Source organism: Aethalodelphis obliquidens, unplaced genomic scaffold (genome assembly GCF_003676395.1).
Source record: "Aethalodelphis obliquidens isolate GAN/ISIS:26980383/991018 unplaced genomic scaffold, ASM367639v1 scaffold39, whole genome shotgun sequence".
Lineage (NCBI taxonomy): Eukaryota > Metazoa > Chordata > Mammalia > Artiodactyla > Delphinidae > Aethalodelphis > Aethalodelphis obliquidens.
Window position 1 is genome coordinate 8,334,967 of NW_020837983.1, and position 27,889 is coordinate 8,362,855.

At 42.2% G+C, this 27,889-nt stretch overlaps 2 protein-coding genes, 1 non-coding gene and 1 pseudogene across 6 annotated transcripts in view; 2 read left to right on the forward strand and 2 right to left on the reverse strand.

Annotated features, from left to right (window-relative positions):
- MATN2 (matrilin 2) overlaps positions 1-8,917 on the forward strand; it is a 155,251-nt gene extending 146,334 nt beyond the window's left edge. For 2 of the 3 annotated variants that reach the window (XM_027131480.1, XM_027131482.1), the window contains 6 exons: positions 1,321-1,734; positions 4,428-4,580; positions 5,629-5,700; positions 5,984-6,118; positions 6,491-6,589; positions 8,353-8,917. In XM_027131480.1, coding sequence (XP_026987281.1) covers positions 1,321-1,734; positions 4,428-4,580; positions 5,629-5,700; positions 5,984-6,118; positions 6,491-6,589; positions 8,353-8,408 — 929 coding nt within the window. In that variant the 3' untranslated portion in view covers positions 8,409-8,917. The remainder of the gene's footprint in view (positions 1-1,320; positions 1,735-4,427; positions 4,581-5,628; positions 5,701-5,983; positions 6,119-6,490; positions 6,590-8,352) is intronic. The other variant, XM_027131481.1, reaches the window with a different exon arrangement.
- Positions 8,918-9,196: 279 nt separating this feature from the next.
- Positions 9,197-9,304, forward strand: LOC113633452 (uncharacterized; annotated as a pseudogene).
- Positions 9,305-23,097: 13,793 nt separating this feature from the next.
- RPL30 (ribosomal protein L30) lies at positions 23,098-26,971 on the reverse strand. Of its 2 annotated transcripts, XM_027131485.1 has the most exons (5): positions 26,433-26,493; positions 26,275-26,326; positions 25,869-26,014; positions 23,939-24,069; positions 23,098-23,199 (listed from the first exon to the last, which is right to left on the reverse strand). In XM_027131485.1, the coding sequence occupies exons 2-5, from the start codon at positions 26,293-26,295 to the stop codon at positions 23,150-23,152; spliced, it is 348 nt and encodes a 115-aa protein (XP_026987286.1). In that variant the 5' UTR covers positions 26,296-26,326; positions 26,433-26,493; the 3' UTR covers positions 23,098-23,149. The 2 variants fall into 2 exon arrangements, with proteins under 2 accessions (XP_026987286.1, XP_026987285.1); XM_027131484.1 differs by lacking the exons at positions 23,098-23,199; positions 23,939-24,069; positions 25,869-26,014 and having other exon boundaries at positions 26,274-26,326; positions 26,433-26,971.
- LOC113633450 (small nucleolar RNA SNORA72) lies at positions 23,378-23,509 on the reverse strand. The gene has a single exon (XR_003438208.1). It is a non-coding gene; the product is annotated as a small nucleolar RNA SNORA72 (small nucleolar RNA).
- Positions 26,972-27,889: the final 918 nt, after the last annotated feature.

Consider the following 27,889-nt stretch of genomic DNA (forward strand, 5'->3'; position numbering starts at 1 on the left):
CGTATTTGCATGAAGCTTTTACTGTCACCCATCTGAGTTGCCTGGAAAACTTCCATATAGATAAAGAATTCACAGTGATAATTCAGTTTAAAACTTTAAAAGGTCAATAGGGGGGAATTCCCTGGCGGTCCAGTGGTTGGGACTCCGTGCTTTCACTGCCGAGGGCCCAGGTTCGCTGAGGGCCCAGATTCGGTCCCTGGTTGGGGAGCTAGGATCCCACAGGCTGTGTGGCTTGGCCTAAAAAATAAAGAAAAAGTCAATAGGATACTTAGGGGTGTGCTACCCAATGGACACCACCTCCTTCGTTTATTCTGTCAGCAAGCATTTATTTAACAACTCTTGTGTGCCAGGTATTGGAGGTACAGAAATTAATGAGAAATGGCTCCTGCTGAGGAGGAACTGGCAGACTAGAGGAGGAAACTGACACATAATTAACTAGCTGTTGTACAGTGTGGAGCACTGCACAGAGTACACTGGACTATAAGCAAGGTGGTGCCAGGGATTTTGCTTTGGTCACTGTTGCAATCCTACTGCACTGACTGCCTTACACAAAGCAGGTGCTCAATAAACAATTCTTTGTCCACTAAATTAGTAGTGTTAGGGCTACACAGAGAGTAACTAAGACAAGCTGGGTTACTAGGAGATCTCCCTGGAAGAGGTGATGGCCGAGCTGAACTGGAAGACTTTCCAAGTCCGTTGTCTGTCAGATGCCAGCACCGGGGTGATATCACCCGCCTGGAGTAAAGTTATTGGAATCTTTTGGGTGCTGTCAGACCCTTCAGAGTACTGTACACACAGTCCCTCCCAGACTTGGCTGCCGGTGACCCAGGGTACAGTGTGGACCTGGTTTCCAATTTGTACATCGGCTGTGTTTTTGCTTGTGGAAAATACAATTTTAACAATTTGACAAGCCGCATATAAAGGCAATTCTGAGCATTATTGTTGCTCGTTACTCTCCCTACCCTTTGTCTGTCCTGTGTATTATGTAAAGAATAAAGGTGGCTCTCCCAAGTGGTTATACCTCCAGTGGAAGCAGAGTTTTTTGTTTTTTGTTTTTTTTGCGGTACGTGTGCCTCTCACTGTTGTGGCCTCTCCCGTTGCGGAGCACAGGCTCCGGACGCGCAGGCTCAGCGGCCATGGCTCATGGGCCTAGCAGCTCCGCGGCATGTGGGATCTTCCCGGACCGGGGCACGAACCCGCGTCCCCTGCATCGGCAGGCGGGCTCTCAGCCACCGCGCCCCCAGGGAGCCCAGTTTTCTTCTCTTGTGCATAAGTGATTTTTATCATTTAACTAGCTCAACTTTCCTTTCATTCCTGTAGGATGCACTGAAGGCCCAGTTGACCTGGTCTTTGTGATCGATGGATCCAAGAGCCTCGGAGAAGAGAATTTTGAGATTGTGAAGCAGTTTGTCACTGGAATTATAGATTCCTTGGCAATTTCCCCAAAAGCCGCTCGAGTGGGGCTGCTCCAGTATTCCACGCAGGTCCGCACAGAGTTTACACTGAGAAACTTCAGCTCGGCCAAAGACATGAAAAAAGCTGTGGCCCACATGAAATACATGGGCAAGGGCTCTATGACCGGACTGGCTCTGAAACACATGTTTGAGAGAAGTTTTACCCAAGTAGAAGGGGCCAGGCCGCTCTCCGCACGGGTGCCCAGAGTGGCCATCGTGTTAACAGATGGACGGGCTCAGGATGATGTCTCCGAGTGGGCCAGTAAAGCCCAGGCCAATGGTAATATGGGATGGAGGTGTGGTTTACACCACTCAAGGTTCGGGTTTCTTAAACTCACTTGGTGTTCACATGGGGCCACAGGAGTGAGATTCTTTGAGCGAACAGAAAGGCTTCCTGTCCCCACTGTTACACACCTTTACTAAACTGCCACCTAGTGGCCTTAAAGGCACCCCACAGGAGTTAAAGGACTCGGGAAGGATACGAAAATCTTGCGGACTATACCTGAGTAATCATCTACTGTGATTTACTAGCCAGGGTGTGACCGCCAGAGCAGAGAATCAATCCTGCACGTGCTATTTAACCAGAGAAATACACAACAGTTCCCAGACACTGGTCTGGTTGCTTTAGAATCACCTGAAGAGCTTGATAAAAATTGACTCCTGGTAGGAGGAACGCTTACCAATAGTTTTTTTTCCTTTTTTAAGCAATGCTTCCAGTGAACACTCTGGGAGTGCGGTGGCCTTAGGACAGCGAATACTCTTGTGTTTGCAGGAGGCAAAAGTTAACTTTCGAGAAAATCAAAATGTCAGACAAGATCGTGACCCTAAACTCTTGTTGCTCAGTAGAGCTCAGCCTCTTCTCTGAGGTTTGTCTGACTCCATGTATAATGCAGGGGGACTTGAGGTTACTTCATTTGTGTCTAGATGTCAAGTGTGGCGGGGGAATATGGCTCTTGACGAAAGGAAACCCAAAAGCTATGATGGTTGGTGGAGAGAGCTTGAGGGAAAGTGTCCGGATTCCTTGGGGAGATGAGAAACCTTGAGGTTGTGAAGCAGTTTGCTTGAAAGCTGCTTTCTTTAAGAACTTGTCGTGGGCACATTGCTGCAGCAGGTCCTGTAAGCGGGAAAGGATATGTACCAACCAGGGCTCCATTCAAGACTTTATGGACTCAGTGCCTCCATCAGGCATGGAACACAGTACATGTGTGACCAGTCCTTGCTGAGTGAGTGAACAAAGGGTGAAAGTGCTGGCAATAGCACTGGTGAACTCCGTTCCTGCTCACAGAAAGGCTGGTTCACCTCAACATTCAGTCACTCTCTTCACAGAGGAGGCCGTTTTATTGATATTGCTTACGTCACTCTTTTTTTCTGAACCCAATAGAGTAGGAGCCACAAAGTGTCCTGCCTGAATCATCTGGGTGGATTTTAAAACTGGCTGCTCACACGCAGTTCCCCTGCTTCTAGACTAGCTTACCTGAGCCTATGTCAAACCCACAGGCCCCTCTCATCTGCATTCTTAAAATGTATAGGGGAAAGCACCCTGTCTCCAAAATCAGTTGTCAACCCTTTTATTTGTCTCATTGAAGCCAATCTACCTTACTCTTACCCAAATTTCCACGAATCCTCCAAAGACAGGTGGTGGAAGAAACATGTTTACTTGGTTCTTGAATCAACAAGATTTATCTGAAGTGACATCCTCTAACGAATTTAATTACTCCTACGTATAGCTAACACAATCTTAAAATAGTAGTTATCCTTCTTAGGAAGCTGTGCATAAAGTCACTGGGCTCTCAGACAAATATGCTGAACTTGGCTGTTGACCTGACACAGACTTCAGAACGAGGCCAACTCTTGCCCTTTGGCTTTTAAAGAGCCATTTTTATGTCTGTTTTTTTAAAAAAAATCTAGTCTAATGAATTAGCCAGAATAAGATACCTGCTGAAAAATGTTGAAAATCAAGCAGAACTTAGGTTCTTATTATGTTTTACTTTCAGTTGAAGAGGATATTGGGGAAGGGAGTCTAATGATTCATTTTGTTTAGAAAAGCTTTTGGAACAATCTCATATGCCTCTTGAAATCTAAGGTTGATACTTGGGTTTGTTCTTTTTTCTGACTTACGGGATTTCCATTGGTCTGCAGATTCTCCTTTTCAGCTTAGCACCTCCTCACAAGGCTTTGTCCTCCCAAGATGAGTGGGCAGAATACAGCTTCACTTGGCCACAGGTCACTTAAAGTTCCTATCTGTACCTCTGAGAAGTAGAACCTAGGTTACAAGGTCATAAACTGACCTGTTTCTTAGAATTCTCCCAGAAGATTCTCATTTAGTAAGCCATAAGGTAGTGCTCTTTTCTACTTTACCACAAGGCTAATTCAGGGAAAAGTTGAAGATTTGTTAATGACCTTGTCCAGAGCTGAGCAACAGGTTGGTGGTCTAGCTCCCCAACCTCCTTCATGCCTCACCTTCCTCTCGCTTGGATCCCTGTCTTTTGCTCACAAGGCCAAAATAAAAATGATGCAAAAGTAAAGGGAGGTTGACATGGACCCCTCAAATCACACCACTTATTAATATCCAGCTGGCTGTGGGTGCAGTACACACAACTTCCAGATCCTGGGAATACAACTCTAACTACTGTGTTCTTTTTTTTTAATTTAAGTAAAGTTGGTTTACAATGTTGTGTTAGTTTCAGGTATACAGCAAAGTGATTCAGATTATATATATATCACATATATATAATCACACAGATATATTATTCTTTTTCAGATTCTTTTCCATTATAGGTTATCATAAGGTATTGAATATAGTTCCCTGTGCTGTACAGTAGGACCCTGTTGTCTATTTTATATATAGTTGTGTATCTGTTAATCCCAAGCTCCTATTTTATCCCTCCCCGCCCCTTTCCTCTTTGGTAACCATAAAAGTCTGTTTTCCATGTCTGTGTAACTACCCTGTTCTTAACTTGCTCTGTTCCTTAGGTGTAACCATGTATGCTGTTGGGGTAGGGAAAGCCATTGAGGAAGAACTACAAGAGATTGCCTCTGAGCCCACAGAAGAGCATCTCTTCTATGCCGAAGACTTCAGCACGATGGGCGAGATAAGTGATAAACTACGGAAAGGCATATGTGAAGGTAGTATAGCTTACGTCTAGGAGAGACCTTAGCAAACAGAGCAACATGTGAATGAGAAATTCTCAACCCACTCCTTCAAAGTGCTCAAAAAAGTGCCTCCCTTGTAGGCAGGGCCAGTGATGCCCGGAAACACTAAGCACAAAGTGGAATAGGGGAGAGAGAAGACAAAATAATAGCTAACGTTGCTTGAGCACTTGCTCTGTACTGAGCAGTGTGATGAGTGTTCTGACACATGGCAAAATGCTTAATCCTCACAAAAACCCTATGGAGATGAACACGTAACTAGAAAAAACCATTATATGAATCAGGAAAGCTGATGCACATTTTGGGATATACCTGTAACTAGAGTGGAAAGGGATGGTAGTCCTTCCAAGCTCACTGATGAAAATATAAAGAATGCCCTCTTGCATGGACTACTTCTGTTTACAGAACATTAAACTGCCCTTTAGAATTTAGAATTTCTTATGTATAGGAGCCCCTCGTGCTTTTCTCCAGTTCACTACTGTGTGGGTGTCCTTGCATATAGCAGTTCTGCCCATTTCTCCTTTTACTTCTGTCCCAGCTTCAGTCGCCAGTAAAATCCCAGTCAAAGTGATGTGTCTTATTCCTCCACAGGAAAGAGCACTGGGATGAAAGAGGCCAGGAAGGGAAGGCCTTTCAGATTTCTAATGCAACTTGATAATGTTTTGCCTCTAAGCTCTTTCATTTAAGCTGAAACACCTCAAATGGAGCTGCTGCCACTGCAACTTAACCCTTGGACAAACTTACTTTTTTTTCCCACCCTACCTTCTAGACATAACATTTTTGGGGATATTCTTAAGATGCATTTAAGGGATCCAGGCTTCTCTTACTAGAGAGAACTGCCCTAGAAAGGTCTTAGATTATCGGGGGAACCAAGTGCTTTTGTGAATCGGTGGTGTTACCAAATCAACCAGAACATCCTGGGTGGTGGCAGGTAGGTAAGGAGTTGGTCCGGGACCAGTTTCCTAAAGAACACATGCGCCCATGTGGACAACTGTCACTCTTTTGGTCATCTTTTACCTCTCAGCTCTGGAAGACTCTGGTGGAAGACGGGATTCCCCAGCAGGGGAACTGCCAAAGAGGGCGCGCCAGCCAACAGGTACATTTTTTAAAAGCCGTATTTTTAGAATCTTTGGTTGATACTTACACCATGGTTTCCCCACAGACAAAAGTTGTTCCATCACACAGGAAACATTTACACTTTTTTAGCCACAGTTGGTAATAGCCTCTCTGCTGACAGTCTTTCTGCCATAGTATGTCCCAAAATAAAGCTATGTACCCCATTCTAGGAATACCAAGTACCTTACTCTGACAGCTGATGGCTATATTATAACCACAGCCATGTTAAACAGGTTTGACTTCAGTTTTCTTTCTCTTTACAGAATCTGAGCCAGTCACCATAAATATCCGAGACATACTTTCCTGTTCTAATTTTGCAGTGCAACACAGATATCTGTTTGAAGAAAACAATCTTGCACGGTCTACACAAAAACTTTTCCATTCGACAAAATCCTCAGGTAATTCCAAGTAAAATATTACAATAGGGTAATTTGCTATCAGCCTCTCAATTTGCCAACAAACTCAGCTTAAGGGAGGACAGGAAAGGAGGAAGTAGGAGTGGGGGAAAGAGAAGAACTTAAGGAAAATGAGAACTAAAAGAATAAACTAAAAGAAAGTGGAGTAGTCCTCCCGCAGTCCACAGTAAAGGCCCCTTCCAGCACTGGAAGCACATACAGCCCTTTCCTGGTATTTACTGGATGTGGCTGCATGGAAAAAGCTGAACATTTCTTTCATTATGGTTTCCTTCATATGCTGATTCAGTCCTACTGTTATGCGTCTGGGAAGTTTGGTGGGTTATGGAGTTGAACACTTTCCATCTGCTTTCTTAGGAAGTCCTTTGGCAGAAAAACACAATCAATGCAAATGTGAAAACCTTATAATGTTCCAGAACCTTGCAAATGAAGAAGTAAGAAAATTAACGCAGCGCTATATCCTTTTCTAATGTTATGCTTCTGTATGGAATGCAAAGAATATTACCACAACTTCAAAAAATACTATATATGGGTATATATCAAATGAAGTCATTTCCACAAAGTCAAGAACAGTGAACTCCAAGAAAGGCTTTTTCTTAAGCAGACTGATAGGTGCTTGAGAGCCAAGGGCAAGCCAAGCTTCTGGCACAGGTCAAGCACTTAGCTGCTATCTGCGGTTGGTTCTAGGAGGTTTAGCAGTAAGGCCAGTCTGCCAGTCAGTATGCAAGGTAAAGAAAAAAGACTTATTTAACTCCTCTGCTGGGAGGAAATGAAAGCTATATACGAGATCTGAAGTGCATTAAAGATACAGTGCGTATAGGCAAAGACTTATGTAGAATGAAGAGGTTTCAAAGTCTTTTACCTAAACTCCAAACCCTTCCTTTGGCCCCAAGCCACACTGCGGCCACATCTGGTCAGTGTGTAGGTTTAGAGGACTGGGGTGGGGGTTTTTTTGTTTGGCAGCAGAGATCTTTTTTATCAGCACTCTAAGATGAAACATTCTACCAAGGGAACAGCAGGATCCAATGATTCATTAAAACATTACAAATAAAAGGGATGCTTTGGGATAATGGAGAAATGAGGACTCAGTGCTTTTATACACTGAACACACCCTGCCAACTGCTCTGAACTTAAAATTATAGTAAGCTGCCTGATATCTAGCTCAACATGCATCAACTAGTCTAAAGGGAAATGGTTTAATTCTGAATTATTTCTGTGCAAATGGGTTTATAAAATAAAGAACAGCATACAGCCATTCCCTCTCTGAAAACTGGAAATATGCTCCATAAAGTAAAGTAAAATAATCTGACAGTGTTTAATACAGGTGATGAATCCAGGCTCTCATTCTGCCATTGAGGGAGCAGGTGGAGGGTATTAAGAAGCTTCAGGAAGGAAGACAAATGTTTATTGTAATGCTCCTCTGCTCTGCCTTTTCCCAGCCCACCTCTGAGAGTTTACCTCACAAGAGAATAAGGCAGTTATATAGAAAAGAGAATAGGTTGGGACTTCCCTGGCAGTCCAGTGGTTAAGACTTTGCCTTCCAATGCAGGGGTGCGGGTTCAATCCCTGATCAGGGAGCTAGGATCCCACATGCCTCGCTGCCAAAAACCCAAAACATAAAACAGAAGCAATATTGTAACAAATTCAATAAAGATTTTAAAAATGGTCCACATCCAAAAAAAGAAAAAAAATCTAAAAAATTATAAAAAAAATAAAAGAGCATAGGTCAGAAGTCTTCAAGGCTGCTACACTTTGGTCCTATCATCATTGGTGAAAACTCCCCATCTTTCTTCATCTCTTCTGATGTCATATCTTACTTTCCAAGGCCTAATCCTTTCGTTTTCTTCTCTTCACCTCATTCCCAACATTATCAGTTTGGCTTCAAGAGGTGTGCTATGGCAAATTAATTTATAAGCAACAGGGGTGTGAGTAGAATTAAAATTTTTAATAAGAAAAATCTGAAATATCTGGCTTTAAAGTTAAAAAAAGAAAAGAGTATTTAACCCCATACAGATTTTATAGTCTTGATAGCACGTGCTAATGAGTTACTATAAACTTATAAGTCAGAATTTTAAAATACTTAACAGAAATGGGGGAAAAAAAAAACCCAAAAGCCTTAGATTTTTCAGGACACAAATTCTTATGTAGATAAATCAGGTTGATTTGAATGTAAATAAATATAGGCCATTCAGATTCCTCTTCCTTAATTTGAGATTTACTAGAAGAAATGACACAGAGAATGGAAGCCCTGGAAAATCGCCTGAGATACAGATGAAGATTCAAAATGCTACATGTATTTGTACGTCATTGTATCAAGGATTACGGTGAAACAGTTCAGAGCCCCAAAAGCTCAAGCTATCATTAATTCTGTAAGGTTGTAAACTAAAACATAACTAGTACTGAGAAAGCTGGTTTGCTATAGAGCAAAGGCAAAAAGTACACATTAACTTGTATAAATTCATTGAGAAAAAAAATCTTTCAGAATCCTAAAATGAGTTTATCAAGTGAGAACAAATAAGCTATGCAAGATATTCTGTAATATACTGTGGACACATTTGCTTTTGCCTTGTTCTGCCTTAGTGTTGCAATCTTATTTGACTCCAAAATAAAGTTTGCACAGTCTTACTTCCATAGAACACTGGCCATGGGAAAACTATTTTTTTTTTTTGTATTGGACTTTACCTTGATATCTGTCTATGGATGTATACATAAAGTCATAGAACATATGTATCGTGTAACAAGTTACATTTTTTAATACAATATTAAAATTCACTTCAGAGAATGGTACTGTGTAAAATTCTAAGTTTAACTTTAAATGCAAGGTATGTATACATGAGAAATGGCTGAAACACATATGAAAAAAATGTTGAGTCTCACTGAGGATCAGGAAAACGCAGGTTAAAACAATCAGCTTGGCAAAAGTTAGCATGTCTGACTATAGCATTGGTAAAGATGTGAAAATACGGGGGCTCTTGTACACTGCTGGTGAGAACACAAATGGGCAGCCTCTGGAGTATAATCTATCAACACCTAGTAAAACTGAAAATGCAGCCCTACCCTGTACTCTAGCTACTGCAGTTACAGGTATCTAACTAGATGATTTTAGCCTCCTCGGTAGTGTATGCAGCCTGTTGCCTATACGGGTTGCCCTAACGGACGTTGGAGACAGCCCTTTCCAGTGTAAATTAATGACTGGCATGCTGTCCCCAATCTAGGCTCCAGACAGGTATGCACGGTACCTTTGGAAAGTGCCAGGGCACAGTGGCCAGGGTCCACATTGGCCAAATCATAATGTCCATCAGCACCAAGCTGCAGAACAAGGAACATGTGATTGAGACACTCCGCAAGGCCAAGTTCAAGTTCCCTGGCCGCCAGAAGATCTGTATCTCCAAGAAGTGGGGATTTACTAAGTTTAATGCAGATGAATTTGAAAACATGGTGGCAGAAAATTGGCTCATCCCGGGGCCTGTGGGGTCAAATACATCCCTAATCGTGGCTCTCTGGACAAATGGCAGGCCCTGCACGCATGAGAGCCTTGGCGCTGTCCCCTCCTTACTCATGCCCACCAATAAATCCTACTTTCTTGTCCAAAAAGAAAAAGAATGTTACTCGAGTTGATAAAAGTTAACAAATTACAAATAACCTAAATCATCTTCAGAGAGGGAACTGATAAATTGTGGCATACCTCAGAAATACTATGCAATATTTAAAAGAAATGTATTGGGCTTCCCTGGTGGCACAGTGGTTAAGAATCTGCCTGCCAATGCAGGGGACACAGGTTCGAGCCCTGGTCCGGGAAGATCCCACATGCTGTGGAGCAACTAAGCCCGTGTGCCACAACTACTGAACCTGCACTCTAGAGCCCGTGAGCCACACCACTGAAGCCCGCATGCCTAGAGCCCGTGCTCTGCAATAAGAGAAGCCACGACGAGAAGGCTGCGCACAGCAACGAAGAGTAGCCCCCGCTCGCCTCGACTAGAGAAAGCCCGCACGCAGCAACAAAGACCCAACGCAGCCAGAAACAAACGAAAAAATAAAAAATTAGAAGAAACATATTGTCTACATGTATACATGGTAAAACTCAAAAACAAAGATGAATTTAAAAAGTCAATGGCAAACTGTGTTTAGCATACCATTTCGGTAAATGAAAAAAAAACAAACTACACTGCTAGTTGTTCAAAGATACATAAATATGTACATTTAAGTACAAAATATGTTCCAGAAGGATACACACAAGAGTGGTGTTGTCCCTGGGAAAACAAGGAAGTGGGGATTAGGATAGAGTCGAAGGAGACTTCAAATCTATCAGTTCAAGGCACTTATAGGATCAAGAAAATACAAGTGGCAGCTTCTTTAAGAAATGAAGACCCCCCCCCCACCCCCAATGACATCCATCCTATGGAACCTACTGTATTTTTGAGGCCAAATGATGCTTTTACAAACAAAACACCTTGAATAGGCTTATGTTTAAATACTTCAAGACAAGTGTTCCCATCAAAATTTCCTCCCAAAGGGCAGTGTGCTAAACTAGGAAGAACATCTCCTGGGCTACAATCCTATCTGGAAATCATCTAATTCTTTCCAAGCATAAGAGTTGTGATTCGAAGTATTAAACCTTCAGTTTATATTCATATTTGAGTCCTCCCAATGATCCTGAAAACAGGTTTTCATTAGAAGTGCTGATTTGGGTTGGCATTACCTTTTGAGATGTAGTCAGAGTTCAGGCATTTTCCAGCTGGCGCAAATCTGTCTTCTGTTGAGTCCTGGCTCCCTCTAGTGGCTCTAGACTGTGTGCACACAAACACACAGCCACCACTCCCACACACTTTAGCTATTAAATACATGTTTCAACTTTCTCCAACTTGGGAAGGAAAATGCCTTCGTGGGAGACAAAACCTCCAACCAGTCCATCAAATTTACATATTAATCTAAAATACTTAACTTGAATATTGTCTAAAATTTGAAATAGTTCTCCATTTTCCTTGTTTTGCTCTGTGTACATCTCAGGTATAAAAGTTTTGCTTTCCAGTTTCATTATTTGTGTGACCTTTCCAAGCCTTGATTTCCTCATCTGTCAAACAGTACTATCTCAGGGCTCTAATCAAGATGGCGGAGTATAAGGACATGGAACTCACCTCCACAAATACACCAAAAATACATCTACGTATGTATTCTCACAGAATACCTACTGAGCACTAGCAGAAGACCTTAAACACCTGAAAGGACAAGAAAGATCTCCCCATGAACCTGTGTAGGATGAGGCGGGGGTGGGGGAAGCGGGATGGGACCTGCGCCCCTGGGAAGGAGCTGTGAAGAGGAATCAGCGGCTCAGATGGGAGCACAACCACGTGCCACCTCTCCATGCTCCCCAGCGTGAGACGCCCGCGCCCGTGGGTACACGTGGGGGCTGGGTGCTGAAACTTGGGTTTAGAGAACAGACCTGGGGAGAGGATTGGGGTTGGCCGTGTGGAGACAGCCCAAAGGGGCTGGAGCGCGGTACGGCCGCAAGCAGAGGTGTACACAGAAGCCCAGGCCCACCATAGAAGCAAAGCGCCACTGTTAAGCAGCGCACGAAGGAGGGGGCAGGGCCCAGTGTGGCAGCCTCTTTCCTCTGTGTACCAGCCACTGCCCCAGCGGCCTCCGGGATCAGGTGCTGGAGGCTGTGCAACTTAGGAAGCAGGGCTAAACCTCTCCTCAGGGCTGTGTGAGACGCGGGTTTACACCTCCACCTCCAGCTTTGTAAACTCAGCACTACGGGACGTGGACTGATAAACGGGTGTCCCCATGGCTGGGACAGGTCTGGGCTGCCTCCATAGCTTCCACAGAGGGTCCAGGTGCGAGACTACTGCAGTCCTGGGACCTGACTTCAGTGGATCTGCGCTGGTGGCCTTGTGAAAACACCACCTCAGGGGTACCAGAGCCAGTTGCCAGCACTCCTACGGTTGAGGCAGGACAGATGGCAGTGCCAACAGTGTACTCTGTGAGCCCGCACAAAAGGATGACAGGTTAACAATAGAGCGCACTCCCAGGCAGACAGCTCTGGCGGAGGAATACTCAGTGGCTCTCCTCCCAGTGGGAGCACTTCAATCCCACCTACCTCGCACCGCAGCTCAGAAGCGCAACTCAGAAACGGATCTGGGGGCTTCTACTACAACAACTAGGGAGCAGATACTGTGCCTGACAGGGTTATAACAACCAAAGAGCAAAAAGAAGGCCCCACTTAACATCCGGTGCAGGTGCTGGTCACACCACCAGTCACACCCCCTTATCAAGGAGATAAGGACACACTGAGGAAAGAGGTGGCAGGCATCCATACTAAACACAGCCCTCGCACCAAAAATATTAAACCCACGCAGGCTACACAGGGATGCTCCTACATAGCCCTCCAAGATCACAATAGATAACAAGTAAAACGAAGCAGAGGAATGACCCCCAGTTAAAATATCAAGAGAACTCCCCTTTGAAAGAACAAACAGATCTCTTCAGTCTGATAGACACCAAGTTCAAAAAAATAGATAATGAAAATACTGAAGGAATTAAGAAAGGCTATCAATAGAGATACAGATTACTGTAAAAAGGAACTAGAAACTCTAAAGAGGAGCCAAGAAAAATTAGAAAACTCATCTGCAGAGATGAGAGCTAAAGGCAGTGAACAGCAGATTGAGTAGTGCAGAAGAACCAAGATAGAATAGAAATCACCCAATCAGAACAGCAGTCAGAAAGCCAAATGAAAAAAAAAAAGAAAGCAATATAAGAGACCTATGGGATAATATAAAGCGTGCCAATCTATGCATAATAGGAATTCCAAAAGGAGAAGAAAGAGAAAAGGGGATCGAAAACGTATTTGAAGAACTTACGGCTAAAAACCTCCCAAACCTAGAAAGGAAACGGATATCCAGGTACAGAGGGTCCCAAACAAGATGAACCCAAACAGACCTACAGCAAGACATATTATAATTCAACTGGCAAAAGTTAAAAGATAAAAAGAGGATTCTAAAGGCAGCAAGAGAAAAACAAAGAGTTAATCACAAGGGAACCCTCTTGCTGATTTCTCTAGAGAAACCTTACAGACCTGAAGGGAGTGGCAAGATATATTCAGTTAAGTCCTGAAAGGGGAAAAATATGCAACCTAGGATACTCTACTCAGCAAGATTATCATTTAGAATAGGAGAGAAAGAATTTCTCTGACAGGCAAAAACTAAAAGAATACAGCAATACTAAACCTATCCCAGGGACTTCCCTGGTGGTCCAGTGGCTAAGACTACTCGCTCCCAATGCAGGGGGCCGCGCTGGATCCTTTGGTCAGGGAACTAGATCCCACATGCCGCAATGAAGAGTTTGCATGCTGCAACCAAGACCTGGTGCAGCTGAATAAATATTTTTTTAAATGCTCAAAAAAAAAAAAAAATACTATCCTAAAAGAAATACTGTAAGGTCTTCTCTAAATAGAAAAGAAGCAAGAAGCTATAGGAAAGAGAAAATAAGCCAGTATACAGATTAAAAGAAAAAAAAATTTTTGTCAAAGCAGTAATAACCACAATGAACAGCAAAAGGATAAACGTGAAGATGTAAAAGAAGACCTCAAAATCATGAAATGTGGAGGAGAGTAAGAAAATGTAGGGTTTTTTTAGAAAGTGTCTGAGCATATATGAATATTGTCTAAAGCACATAAAGGAAGGGGTTAACATACTTGAAAAACAGGGTAACCACAAATCAAAAACATATAAGAGATTCACAAAAACCAAAAAGAGAACAGGGCTTCCCTGGTGGTGCAGTGGTCAAGAATCCGCCTGCCAACGCAGAGGACACAGGTTCAAGCCCTGGTCTGGGAAGATCCCACATGCCACGGAGCAACTAAGCCCGTGCGCCACAACTACTGAGCCTGTGCTCTAGAGCCCGCAAGTCACAACTATTGAGCCCACGTGCCACAACTACTGAAGCCCACGCTCCTAGAGCCCGTGCTCCGCAACAGAAGCCACCACAATGAGAAGCCCATGCCCCGCAACAAAGAGTAGTCCCCGCTTGCTGCCACTAGAGAAAGCTAGTGCGCAGCAACGAAGACCCAACGCAGCTGAAAATAATTTTTTTTAAAAAGAGAACAAAAGCACAATATAAAATGAACTCATCAAACCACAAAAGGAAAAACAAAAAAGAAATAGAGAATCAACTGGGAAACAGGGTTTAAAATGGCCATAAATACATACCTATCGATAATTACCTTAAATGTCAATGGACTAAATGCTCCAATCAAAAGACACAGAGTGGCAGACTGGATAAAAAAAAAAGAGGCTACAATATGCTGCCTACAAGAGACCCAATTTAGGACACAGACTGAAAAGTGAGGGGATGCAAAAATATATTTCACTCAAATGGAAATGACTAGAAAGAGGGGGTCACAATGCTCATATTAGACAAAAGGACTTTGAAACAAAGACCATAGAGAAAGACACCATATAATGATAAAAGAATCAACACAAGAAGAGGTTATTACACTTGTCAACATATATGCACCCAACATAGGAGCACCCAAATACATAAAACAAATACTAACAGACATAAAGGGAGAAACTGAAAGGAATACAATAATAGTAGGAGACTTTTAGCACCCAATCACATCAATGGACAGATCTTCTAAACAGAAAATCAATAAGTCAACAGAGATGCTAAATGATACAATAGAACATTTAGACTTAATTGATACTTTCAGGACATTATATCCAAGAAAACCAGAATACACATTATTTTCAAGACACTTGGAACATTCTCTAGGATTGACCACATATTAGGGCACAAAATGAGCCTCAACAAATTTAAGATTATAGAAATTGAGTATCTTTTCTGACCACAAGGGCATGAAACTGGAAATCAACCACAGAAATAGAAATGAGAAAAAAATTATTACATGGAGACTAAACACGCTACTAAAAAACCTATGGGTCAACGATGAAATCAAATAGGAAATTAAAAATTTGAGACAGGACTTCCCTGGTGGCGCAGTGGTTAAGAGTCCGCCTGCCAATGCAGGGGACACAGGTTCGAGCCCTGATCCGGGAAGATCCCACATGCCGCAGAGCAACTAAGCCTGTGCGCCACAACTACTGAGCCTGCACTCTAGAACCCGCGAGGCACAACTGCTGAGCCCGCGCACCTAGAGCCCGTGCTCTGCAACGGGAGGGGCCGCCGCAGTGGAGCCCGCGCAACGCAATTAAGAGTAGCCCCCACCCGCCACAACTAGAGAGCGAGCCCGCACAGCAACAAAGACCCAACACAGACATAAATAAATTAATAAATAAAAAAAATTTGAGACAAATGACAATGAAAGCACAACCATACAAAATGTATGGAATGCAGCAAAAGCAGTTCTTAGAGGGAAGTTCACAGTGATATAGGCCTTCCTTAAAAAACAAGAAAAATCTCAAACAACCTAACCTACCACCTAAAAGAATTAGAAAAAGACCAAACAAAACCTAAAGATGACAGAAGGAAGGAAATAATAAAGATCATAGAGGTGATAAATAAAGGATGTTTTTAAAATAGAAAAAAAAATAAAAACAAGAGCTAGTTTTTTAAAAGGGTAAACAAAAACTGACAAACCTCTGGCCAAGCTCACCAAGAAGAAAAAGGACCCAAATAAACATAATAAGCAACGAAAAAAGAGAAATAGCAACCGATACGGCCGAAATACAAAACACTCTGAGAGAATACTATGAAGAATTATATGCCAACAAATATGACAACCTGGAAGAAACAAACAAGTTTCTGGAAACATACAGCCCACCATAACTGAATCGAGAATAAATAAATTGGGACTTCCCTGGTGGCGCAGTGGTTAAGAATCTGCCTGCTAACGTGGAGGACACGGGTTCGAAGCCCTGGTCCAGGAAGATCCCACATGCCGCAGAGCAACTAAGCCCGTGCCACAACTAATGAGCCTGTACTCTGGAGCCCATGAGCCACAGCTACTGAAGCCCACGCACCTAGAGCCTGTGCTCTACAACGAGAAGACACTGCAATGAGAAGCCCACGCACCACAACGAAGAGTAGCCATCGCTCACTGCAACTACAGAAAGCCTGCACACAGCAATGAAGTTTAAAAAAAAAAGAAATTTGGGGCTTCCCTGGTGGCACAGTGGTTGAGAGTCCGCCTGCCAATGCAGGGGACACGGGTTCGTGCCCCGGGCCGGGAGGACCCCACATGCCGCGGAGCGGCTGGGCCCGTGGGCCATGGCCGCTGGGCCTGCACGTCCAGAGCCTGTGCTCCGCGACGGGAGAGGCCACAACAGTGAGAGGTCCGTGTACCGCAAAAAAAAAATAAAATAAATAAAAATTAAAAAAAGAAACTGAACAGACTGATCACTAGACATGAAATAGAACCTGTTAAAAAAAAAAAATTGCCTACAGACAAAAGTCCAGGACCAGATAGCTTCACAGGTGAATTCCACCAAACACACGAGGAACTTATACCAATCCTTCTTGAACTCTTCTTCCAAAAGACTGAACAGGAGGGAACACTCCCAAAGACATTCTATGAACCCACCATAACCCTGACACCAAAATCAGACAAAGACACTACCAAAAAAGAAAATTACAGGCCAGTATCTTTGATGAATATAGATGTAAATATTCTCAACAAAACATTAGCAAACTGAATCCGACACCACATAAACAAGGACCAAGTTGGATTCATCTCAGGGTCACATGGATGGTTCAACATACACAAATCAATGTGATACACCACATCAATGAAAGAAGACAAAAAACACATGACCATCTCAACAGATACAGAAAAACCATTTGATAAAATTCAACATCCATTCATGATAAAAACTCTTACCAAGAGATATAGAGGCAATATGTCACAACATAATGAGCTATTTATGACAAACTCATAGCCAATATAATATATTCAATGATGACAAGGTAAAGCCTTCCTGCTAAAATGTAGAACATGACAAGGATGCCCATTCTCACCACTTCTGTCCAACACAGTATAGGAAGTCCTAGCCACAGCAATCAAACAAAGTAAGTAAAGGTATTCAAATTGGAAGGGAATAGGTAAAATTGCCACTATATGCAGATGACATGATACCATATATAGAAAACCCTAAAAACTCTACACAAAACTACTAGAACTGATAAACGAATTCAGCAAAGTAGCAGGATACAGCAAACATACAGAAATTGGTTGCATTTCTTTACACTAACAATGAAAAATCAGAAAGGGAAAGTAAAAAACCAGTTCCTCCTAAAATCACATCCAAAAAAATAAAATACTCAGGAATAAACCTAACCGAGGAGGTGGAAAGACTTACATGCCGAGAACTATAAAACATTAATAAAAGAAACTGAAGATGATTCAAAGAAATGGAAAGATATCCCATGTTCTTGGATTGGAAGAATTAATGTTGTTAAAATGGCCATACTACCCAAAGCAATCTACAGATTTAATGTGATCCCTATCAAATTAGCCATGACATTTTTCACAGAACTAGAACAAGTAATCCTAAAATTTATATGGAACCACAAAAGACCCAGAATTGCCAAAGCAATCCTAAGGAAAAAGAACAAAGCAGGAGGCATAACCCTCCCAGACTTCAGACAATACTACAAAGCTACGGTAATCAAAACAGCATGGTATTGGCACGAAACAGACATATGGATCAATGGAACAGCACAGAGAGCCCAGAAATAAACCCACAAACCTATGGTCAATTAATCTTCAACAAAAGAGGCAAGAATATACAATGGGGAAAAGAATTTCTTCAGCAAGTGGTGCTGGGAACGTTGGACAGCCACATGTAAATCAATGAAGTTAGAACACACCCTCACACCATACACTACAATAAACTCAAAATGGCTTAAAGACTTAAATATAAGACACGACACCATAAAACTTCTAGAAGAGAACTTAGGCAAAATATTCTCTGACATAAGCTGTACCAATGGTCAGTTTCCCAAGGCAATAGAAATAAAAGCAAAAATAAATGAGAACTAATCAAACTTACAAGCTTTTGCACAAAGGAAACCATAAACAAAACAAAAAGACAGGGCTTCCCTGGTGGCACAGTGGTTGAGAGTCCACCTGCCGATGCAGGGGACACGGGTTCGTGCCCCGGTCCGGGAGGATCCCACATGCCACAGAGCGGCTGGGCCCGTGAGCCATGGCTGCTAAGCCTGCGCGTCCGGAGCCTGTGCTCCGCAACGGGAGAGGCCACAACAGTGAGAGGCCCGCGTAGCGCAAAAAAAAAAAAAGACAATCCATGAACTGGGGGAAAATATTTGCAAATGATATGACTGACAAGGGCTTAATTTCCAAAATATACAAACAGCTCATACAACTCAATATCAAAAAAACCCAATCAAAAAATGGGCAGAAAACCAAAATAGACATTTCTCCAAGGAAGACATACAGACGGCCAACAGGTACATGAAGAGATGCTCAACACTGCTGATTGTTATAAACATGCAAATGAAAACTACAGTGAAGTATCTACCACCTCACAACGGTCAGAATGGCCACAATTAAAAGTCTACAAATAACAGTAACAAATGCTGGAGAGAGTGTGGAGAAAAGGGAACCCTCCTACACTGTTGGTGGGAATGTAAATTGGTGTAGCCACTAGGGAGATCAGTATGGATGTTCCCGAAAAAACTAAAAAAGAGTTGCCATATGACCCAACAATCCCACTCCTGGGCATATATTCAAACAAAACTATAATTCAGGACTTCCCTGGTGGCACAGTGGTTAAGAGTCTGCCTGCCAATGCAGGGGACACAGGTTTGAGCCCTGGCCTGGGAAGATCCCACATGCCACAGAGCAACTATGTCTGTGCGCCACAACTACTGAGCCTGTGCTCCAGAGCCCGTGAGCCACAACTACTGAAACCTGTGCACCTAGAGCCCGTGCTCCACAAGAGAAGCCACTGCAATGAGAAGCCCACGCACCACAATGCAGAGTAGGCCCTGCTCGCCACAACTAGAGAAAGCCTGCGTGCAACGACCCATCGCAGCCAAAATAATAATTCAAAGAGATACATGTACTCCTATGTTCATAGCAGCACTATTTACAATAACCAAGACATGGAAACAACCTAAGTGTCCATCAACAGATGAATGGATAAAGATGTGGTACATATATACAATAGAATACTACTCAGCCGTAAAAAAGAATGAAATGCCATTTGCAGCAACGTGGATGGACCTAGAAATTATCATACCAAGTTAAGTCAGAAAGACAAATACCATATGTTATCATTTAAATGTGGAATCTTATCTGTGACACAAATGAACTTATCTATGAAACAGAAACAGACTCACAGAGAACAGACTTGTGGTTGCCAAGGGAGGGTGGGGTCAGGGAGGGATGGAGTGAGAGGTTGAGGTTAGCAGATGCAAACTATTATATATAGGGTGGATAAACAAGGACCTACTGTATAGCACAGGGAACTATATTCAATATCCTGATAAACTGTAATAGAAAAGAATATAAAAAAGATGTATATGTTTAAATGAATCACTCTGCTATACAGTAGAAATTAACACAATATTGTAAATCAACTATAGCTCAATAAAAAAGTACTACCTCATTGGATTGTCGTAAGGATTGAATGGGTTAACACGTACAGTACTTACATGTTACGTTAGATACTATGTTTTTACTCTTCAGTAGCCAAGAGTACTGCACACAAGGATGATACTTTTAACTGTATGTTAAATGGATTCTTTGCTTATCTTACCTGAGGAGAGTACTTTGGCAGACTCCCACTCCTACATTATCTTTTTTTTTTGGTGGAACGTGGGCCTCTCACTGTTGTAGCCACTACCGTTGCGGAGCACAGGCTCCGGATGTGCAGGCTCAGCGGCCACGGCTCACAGGCCCAGCCACTCGGTGGCATGTAGGATCTTCCTGGACCGGGGCACGAACCTGTATGCCCTGCATCGGCAGGAGGACTCTCAACCACTGCGCCACCAGGGAAGCCCCTACATTATCTTTTGAAGCAAATAGGTAGGAGGTAGTAAATATAATAAATGGTAAATGTAAAAGATGTTCAAGACCTACTATCAATGAGGGAAGAGGGAAAGAAACAAGATGCCACTGAAAGCAGAGAGAGTGCAAGTCTAAGGAGTAGCTGGAAGAGCTGCAAGAAATCAAAGAGAACTGTTTTCTATGAACTAGATGATCATCGTCTAGAAGGCCCAACTAACGGCATTTGCTACCAGCCTAAAGTTTTCTTTCTTCTCTATATACCTTTTGCTCCTGCTTCCATATCATATCGATTGCAATTAACATACTCCACAATATCCAAACTCTTCTTTGGGACCTTCCTATTTCTAGGCCTAAAAACAGGTAGTTCAGCATTAAGTATGGATTAAGTCCAATTGACTGGAATTTCCTGCAATCCTTGCATATTAGAGCTTCCCGGCCAAACACATCACTGTTAAGTCCCCTACATACGAACCTTCAAGTTGTGAACTTTCAAAGATGCGAACCTGCCCTGTATGCCAGCTGTTGTACTGTACTATTGTACTTTCCAAGGTACTGTACTGTAAGATTAAAAATGTTTTTTTTTATTATTTGTGTGAAAAGTATTATAAACCTATTACAGTACAGTACTATATAGCCGATTGTGTTGGGTACCTAGGCTAACTTTGTTGGACTTACAAATAAATAGGACTTAGGAACACGTTCTCAGAACTCGTTCATATGCAGGAGACTTACTGTACTTTCATTATAATCTGAAAAATACATTTTAAAATGCCACCTTAGACCTTATTTTCTCCAAGTCTGGCAGCACTTTAATGGCACTTCATCACAGTTGCCCTAGGCCAGAATGAATGAGGTATGTTTCCCATCTACTAGTTCTAGACTCCTTTCCTCTGAACTTTAAACTTTCTGCTGAAACGATGACTGCATAAAAGCCACATATCAAGGTAAAATCCAAATGGTCTTACAGCATATTAACACTACCTAGAAGGTCCTAGAAATTATAAATTATTTTTCCAAAAATCATAATTCCAAAATGCCTACAGCCGAAGTCATGCAACAGAACCTTTACAAAGAAATGGTACACTGGTAGTCACAATATTGTATTCTTCGGGTACCATCCAAACCTTAAGAAATTAATTGGAACTAGTCAACCTTGAGGGGGAAAATAATCCAAAAATAACCCAAAGGGACTTCCCTGGTGGCGCAATGGTTAAGAATCCGCCTGCCAATACAGGGGTCACAGGTTTGAGCCCTGGTCTGGGAAGATCCCACATGCCAGAGTAACTAAGCCCGTGCACCACAATTACTGAGCCTGTGTTCTAGAGCCTGTGAGCCACAACTACTAAAGCCCGCGCCTAGAGCCCATGTTCTGCAACGAGAAGCCACCACAATGAGAAGCCCGCACACTGCAATGAAGAGTAGCCCCCACCCACCGCACCGGAGAAAGCCCGTGCACAGCAATGAAGACCCAACGCAGCCAAAAAAAAAAAACAAAACAAAACAAAATAGCATGAAAGATCAATTTGAAAGAAGAAATTGATCAAGTAAGTAATAATCACACAAACTTCCTTAACCAAAAGACAAACATTTCAATGACCATGGAAATAGACTAACAGCATTAGAAATCAGCAGTAGTCTGACCAAGGAATTCTTATCAGAGATAAAGATTTTGTAACTGTGGCTCTTAACCACGAGATGCTGTGAAAACATGGTGACGCTTGGGGGTGTTGTTACAATAACATGGAAGGAAAACCAGGAATGAGAAACATCAAGCAGTATCCACAATCCTCCACAACAAAGAACCGTCCCATCGAAAAATGTCAGTAGTACTCCCTAATCGAGAAAATTTGAGTAAATGAACTGGTAAGAAAACTCTAGTTAATGATGGCCACTCTCCAAATTATACCCACAACCTTAGATTAACTTCAGATATAAACTAAAATCATGCAACATCTAGCTTGAAAGAAACCAATTCCCTCACCTGTGAAAGTAGGAATTTGACCCACCCATGGCTGTTACGTAACTATTAAGAGGTAGCCTTCTGACTCCAAGTTCAGTAAATATTTTCTGGATAGTGTACTGAAGGCATCCACATCTCCTATGGATCATTCGTCTACCACCAAAAACTGCCTACCCAAGTTGATTGATTCTGAAGACCAAAAGACATTTCTGACACTTCTGGAACCTTAGAGCCCAACACAAATTGTGCAGGGTATACCCTACCAGCAATATTCAGCTCTATAAATCTAAGTCAACATTCTTCCCCCAAGTTAACTCCTTTGAATGTTCCAAAGGATATTATTAAATGTGGGAAAAGGTTTACATAGGACATACTTGGGAGATGTAGTATGCAGTTTCCCCAAAATCTGAACACCAAACCTACCTCACAGTATATCTTTTAGGACTATAATTATATAAAACACACTTTGCAAAACTGTGGAATTAACACTATTGACGATCTAGGAATATTCTTAATTTGTCCAAGTACAATTAACACTATTGAAGATCTAGGAATATTCTTAAGTTGTCCAAGTACACTTCTTCTACCCTAACCACTGCACATCCTTCAGTAAGACCTTGCTTCATTAAACAGAACTTCTCTCAGCCTGTGAAAATTTTGGGGTGGAAGGAACATACTTCACTTAATCCTCTTTGCTACTCAGATTTGGTGGATTTAAGCTGGACTGTAAATTGCAATTCTGGTTAGATTCTGGGTATGGAACCTTGCTGCCTCTGACATACTCAAATATAAAATAACAATAACCTGAGACTGAAAATGATGAAAATTAATAAGTCTCTTAAAAATCTAGTACAGGAAAGGAACTCAGTGCGCTCCCTTTACAAAAACAGGGAAAGAAACAGCAATGTCTGGGAAGTCTTACCAATATATCTAGCTGCCCCATGCCCTCTAATCCTAGCTTCAGGAAGGTACACTGAAACAAAAAGAAATTTTAAAAAATGACTGAAATGAATACAGTATTTTTAAAACAAGCTCTGGCCAGTTTTATTAAAGAAAAATTGTGCATGATTTACTTTTCACCAGTCTGTTCTGGCATGCTTCTAATGATATCAGAATCACCTAGAAAATAAAACACAATAATTTTACAATTCATTTAATGTCAACAGGTAATCATCAAATTAGCAATTGTTATCTTCAAAAGTTATTACACTAGCTGCGCTACCATTTCTCAAGGTTGATAGGAAACCTAGAGTCACAGACATTTCCCACATAAGATTCATCATGTAAATCAGACTTAGTTTATCACCAGCATTTATAAAACCAGACCTAGGAAAAGAACTAGGTCCGGGGACACATGCATGGTCTTAATATAGCGAATGTTTAGCCTGCCCTGATTATTACAACATCAGAACAGCGAGAATATTCGCAGTATTTTATGAATTAATTAAAAATTCGTAAGTTCAAAACATGACATGTTTTTGTAGGCCCTTCTTTTTCTCAACTTAATTTTATCCATCTGTTCTCAGGCAGCCAGTAAACGTTCCTTTTTTCTACCGTTTCACCTGATTATTCTGTCCCTTTATAATTTCACCTTTTACCAGGGCCCTGAAGTCATCATTTCTTAGGTGCTGCATGAAATGAAACTCATGATCTCAAAGTAAAGAGAATTTCATTTATAAAAAGGTAATTCTGTACTGACCTTCATTATCAATTCTCTGTAAAATAAAATTACAGGATATCCCTTGCTGTATCCAAATCCTCAACATCTGAACTTAGAAACTAAAGACATTTGTATAGCAAGAAATACTTGTATTACATCATAAAGGAAAAGAATTACTTTATGATTTAAAAAGCATACCTGGATCAATGATAGCAAGTGTGCATACTCTGTAGTATTTTCCACACGCTGTGCCCAATTCAATATTATTGCCACTGTAGTGATGGACACCAGTTTTGGCCAACATGGCATAATACTCTATTTCAGATTTCCTTTGGGAACCAAAACAAGGTAGATAAATATCATACCAAGTAACACAGATTAAATGTTACTTCTCTCATCAGTTCTAATGTTGGTAAGGTCTTCAAACAGTAAGCCAGTTATTACTTTTAAAAACATTACCATATCCATTATTCAATACAAATCATCCTTCCTTGGATCCCTTACAAGGGATGGGACAACCAGTAAATACCTGTGCTTGTGGAAAAGAGTAGAGTACAAAATAAAATTATCATTTACTTAGCATTTACTATCGCCAGACACTTTACATTATAAAATTCCCATGACAACTTCTAAGCCGTTTCTATCACCCTCTGGTGCTCTGAAACCCAGATGGAGAGTGATATTACAGGTATACCTCAGATACTGCATATTCATTCCAGACCACTGCAATAAATCAAATATTGCAATAAAGCTAGTCCCAGGAATTTTTTGGTTTCCCAGTGCATACAGAAGTTGTGTTTACTCTATATTACAGCCTATTAAGTGTGCAACAACATTATGTCTAAAAAAGCCAACGTACATACATTAGTTAAAAAATACTTTATTGCAAAAATAAATAAATTAAAAAGCTGCCTATCACCCGAACCTTCTGGGAGTCGCAGTAGTAACATCAAAGATCAGCGATCACCATAACAATAGAGAAAAAGTCTGAAATATCTCGAGAATTACCAAAATGTGACATAGACATGAAGTGAGCAAATGCTGTTGAAAAACTGGAACTTACAGACTTATTCAATGCAGGGTTGCCACAAACCTTCAATGCGTAAAAAAAACAAAAAAAGCCACCCCACAGTATCTACGATGCACAATAAAGTGAAGTGCAATAAAACCAGGGATGCCATATGCTTGCACTTACCCAGAGTTAGCAGTTTTGTGTCCACTAAGTAGGCAGACGTGAATGGTTTTACGAATTTGAAGGGAGTCCTAATACACTGTTGCCACTACTCACTCAAAGTGTGCAGCCGCAGACAAGTAGTGCCAAAAGGTGCTTGTTAAAAATGCATAATCTCAGGCCCTAATCCAGATACATTAAATCAGAAATTGCATTTAAACCAGATCATTCGTGACTGTGTGCATATTCGTGTTTGAAAAGCACTGCTATAGAAGGTAAGCATGAAAGGTTTGGAATAAGACCAAAGGTTTGGGAGGGGATGGGATGGAAAAAGAGATCTCTCCAGGCTTTGCCAATTACCTACAGACACTATACAAAATGCTGTGAGGTTATGTATTACCACAGAAAATCAACAAGGGAAAGGGACTGAAAACACGGCTTATATTCTGCATGGTCCAAGTTTCTTTAACTTATTTAAAATACCCACTAAATTCAGTTTCAAAACAGTGAGGCAAGCAAAAACTGGGTGAACTGGGAACCTGCAGCTCCACAGGCCAGCCTGAACTTCTCTGATCTTAGCTTTTCTACAAGTTCATAAAATGAACCTCTTTTAAAGCATCTTAAAGTTAAAAAAAAAAACGACCCAAAAGGCAGGACACATGGACAAATTATGTTTCTGCGCTGCCCTCAAACTTGGACGTTCTCTGGTTTTTACCCCTTCTGCCACGCATTTCTCCCAAAGAGAACCTCATACGAGGAGAGAATATGATGAGGGAGAGAAAAATCAAGAGCCCCAAATCAACAACCGTTAAATTATTCTCCAGGTGTCCCTCTGTAATACAAAATTTTACAATGATACCCAGTTTATGCTACCCAGATTGCAAGTTCACATTCCCGGATATTCGCTCACAACCTATTTGCAGTGGGCGACAAACATACTCAGGTTCTTTCAATTACCTCAAGGCTGGGCAGTTGTTGGCGAGGATGACCAGTTTCGCTTTGCCGTGTCGGATCATTTTCAGAGTCTGCTTGTACCCCAGCACGTACTTTCCACTTTTCATAACCAGTTGGAGCCTGGAGTTGATCGACTCCAGTGACTTTTTCTACAAAGCAAACATGTAACACGGACTTGAAGGCCTTGTTTGTAACCACTTAAAACTGGATCCAGCTTCCAGGAAGCTGAACCCCTTAATAAAACCTCCGCAGAGGGTCCCAAATTCCTGGGAGAGTCCTTCGGATTTATTTTGGACCCCTGCAAAGCCAGCGGACACGCTGTGCGCCCACTGTGCTCGGACCCGCCCGCCCCGGCCGAGACTCATCTCTCCATGTGAACAGGCTTCCGGCCCTGGCCTGCTACACTCACCGTCTTCTTTGCGGCCACCATCTTCCTGCCTTAGGCGCGAGACGCCCCCAGCCTAGAACACAGAGGACAAGACAGGAAGTTTAGGATGCGAAGCTACAAACGGCAACTCCCTGGACTCCCCGCGAGGCCTAAACCTCGGTACGGAACAGCCTACTCACCCACTGCAGCCGCCAAGATGGCCGGAGAGCGAGAAAGGAAGGAAATCCCACAATGCCACGCTCTTCACTTCAGGGCTGAGACCCCGTGACCGGAAGCTGAAGCAAATCACAAGCGGAAGGGGCGGGGCAAGAAGAGAAGGGCTGATGTGGGTATCTCTAGGGGATTGGAATTGGTTAGGCAGCTGGCTGGTGCTGTTCACCTGCCGGCTGCGGGCCGTAAACCTCGCCGTCTGTGTTGTTCCGCTGCTCATAGCTGAGGCCTGAGGAACGTAGAACCGGACGCGAGTTGGAGAAACCGACTGAGAGTGAGGCGGGAGGGGCGGTGAGAAGAGGCGGCGGCGGCGGCGGCGGCTGGACCTCGGTCTTAGCGCCGCTGAGTGCATCTCTGCCCCAAGTCGGGGCTCTTGAGGAGACTCGGGGAGGACCGGGGTGTGCCGCAGCTCCCGGGTCTACCCTCTGCCGTCGGTTGCGCCGGGGCTGAAGAAGCTCCGTGCACTCCCCTGCACTCACCCAAGTTGCCTGTACAAGTTGTCAGAGAACGGTGGCGCCCCCCTCTGGCTCCCCTAAACTCACCTCTTTTGTGGCCTGTTAGTGGGAACTTGTAAGCCGAATTTTCACTGGGGGTGATAACAGGTCTAATTAAAAATCTTTTTGTTGTGAACGTTGGACAGATATCAGTAACGAATCATTCAAAATATTAGGCACAGAAAGTCACCACCACACACACACACGCAAAAAAAGGTAAAATCTGACCAATAGGTAAGCTGTCATCGTGTGTCAACTTCTAGGAATCTATCCTACATTCTCATGCCCAAAGACATGAGAATAAGGATATTTAGTTCAGCATTAATTTTTAATAGCAAAACAAAAATAGAAACATCAAATGTTCATCATTCTTAACCAGTATATATGTTGGTATATGCATAGACAATTCAAGTCTGGAAAACTAATCATCGGAATGTAACTTGGATGAGAGATAAGAGTAGGTGGTGAGGAGAGAACATTTACTTTTACTTTGTATGTTTCAGTACTGCTTGAATTATTTTACATTGTATTATTTTACAGCACGCATTGTTACGTAAAGAGCTCCTTTTTAATAAAAAAAGTGGTTGTTTTCAATAGAGCTTGTGAAACGTCAATTATATCTTAAAGCAGTATTTTTCAAAGTATGGCTCCCAGATCACCTGATTCAGAATCACCTGGAATTCTGAGTCCTGGGCCCCACCCAGGTCTGTGGAAGAAATCTTTGGATGTAGGGCCTGGGAATCTGAGGTTAATGAGCAGCCTCCACGATTCTCATATATAAATTTGAGAAGTCGAGAGGAATGAAATAGCCTAGTTGGTTCTGAGGCATGCACGCTTAGACAGAGACACAAACTAATGATGCCTTACACTTTTATAATGAGCTCTATACTTTGAATGCTTTTTAATATCTACTTTCCCTCAAAGTAATCAGG

Excerpts from the sequence above, each read along its gene's own strand:
- RPL30 (XM_027131484.1), bottom strand. The coding sequence starts at position 26,815 with ATGCACTCAGCGGCGCTAAGACCGAGGTCCAGCCGCCGCCGCCGCCGC. Across the intron at positions 26,327-26,432 it reads CATCTTGGCGGCTGCAGTGG|GCTGGGGGCGTCTCGCGCCT; the intron begins GTGAGTAGGCTG and ends TCTGTGTTCTAG.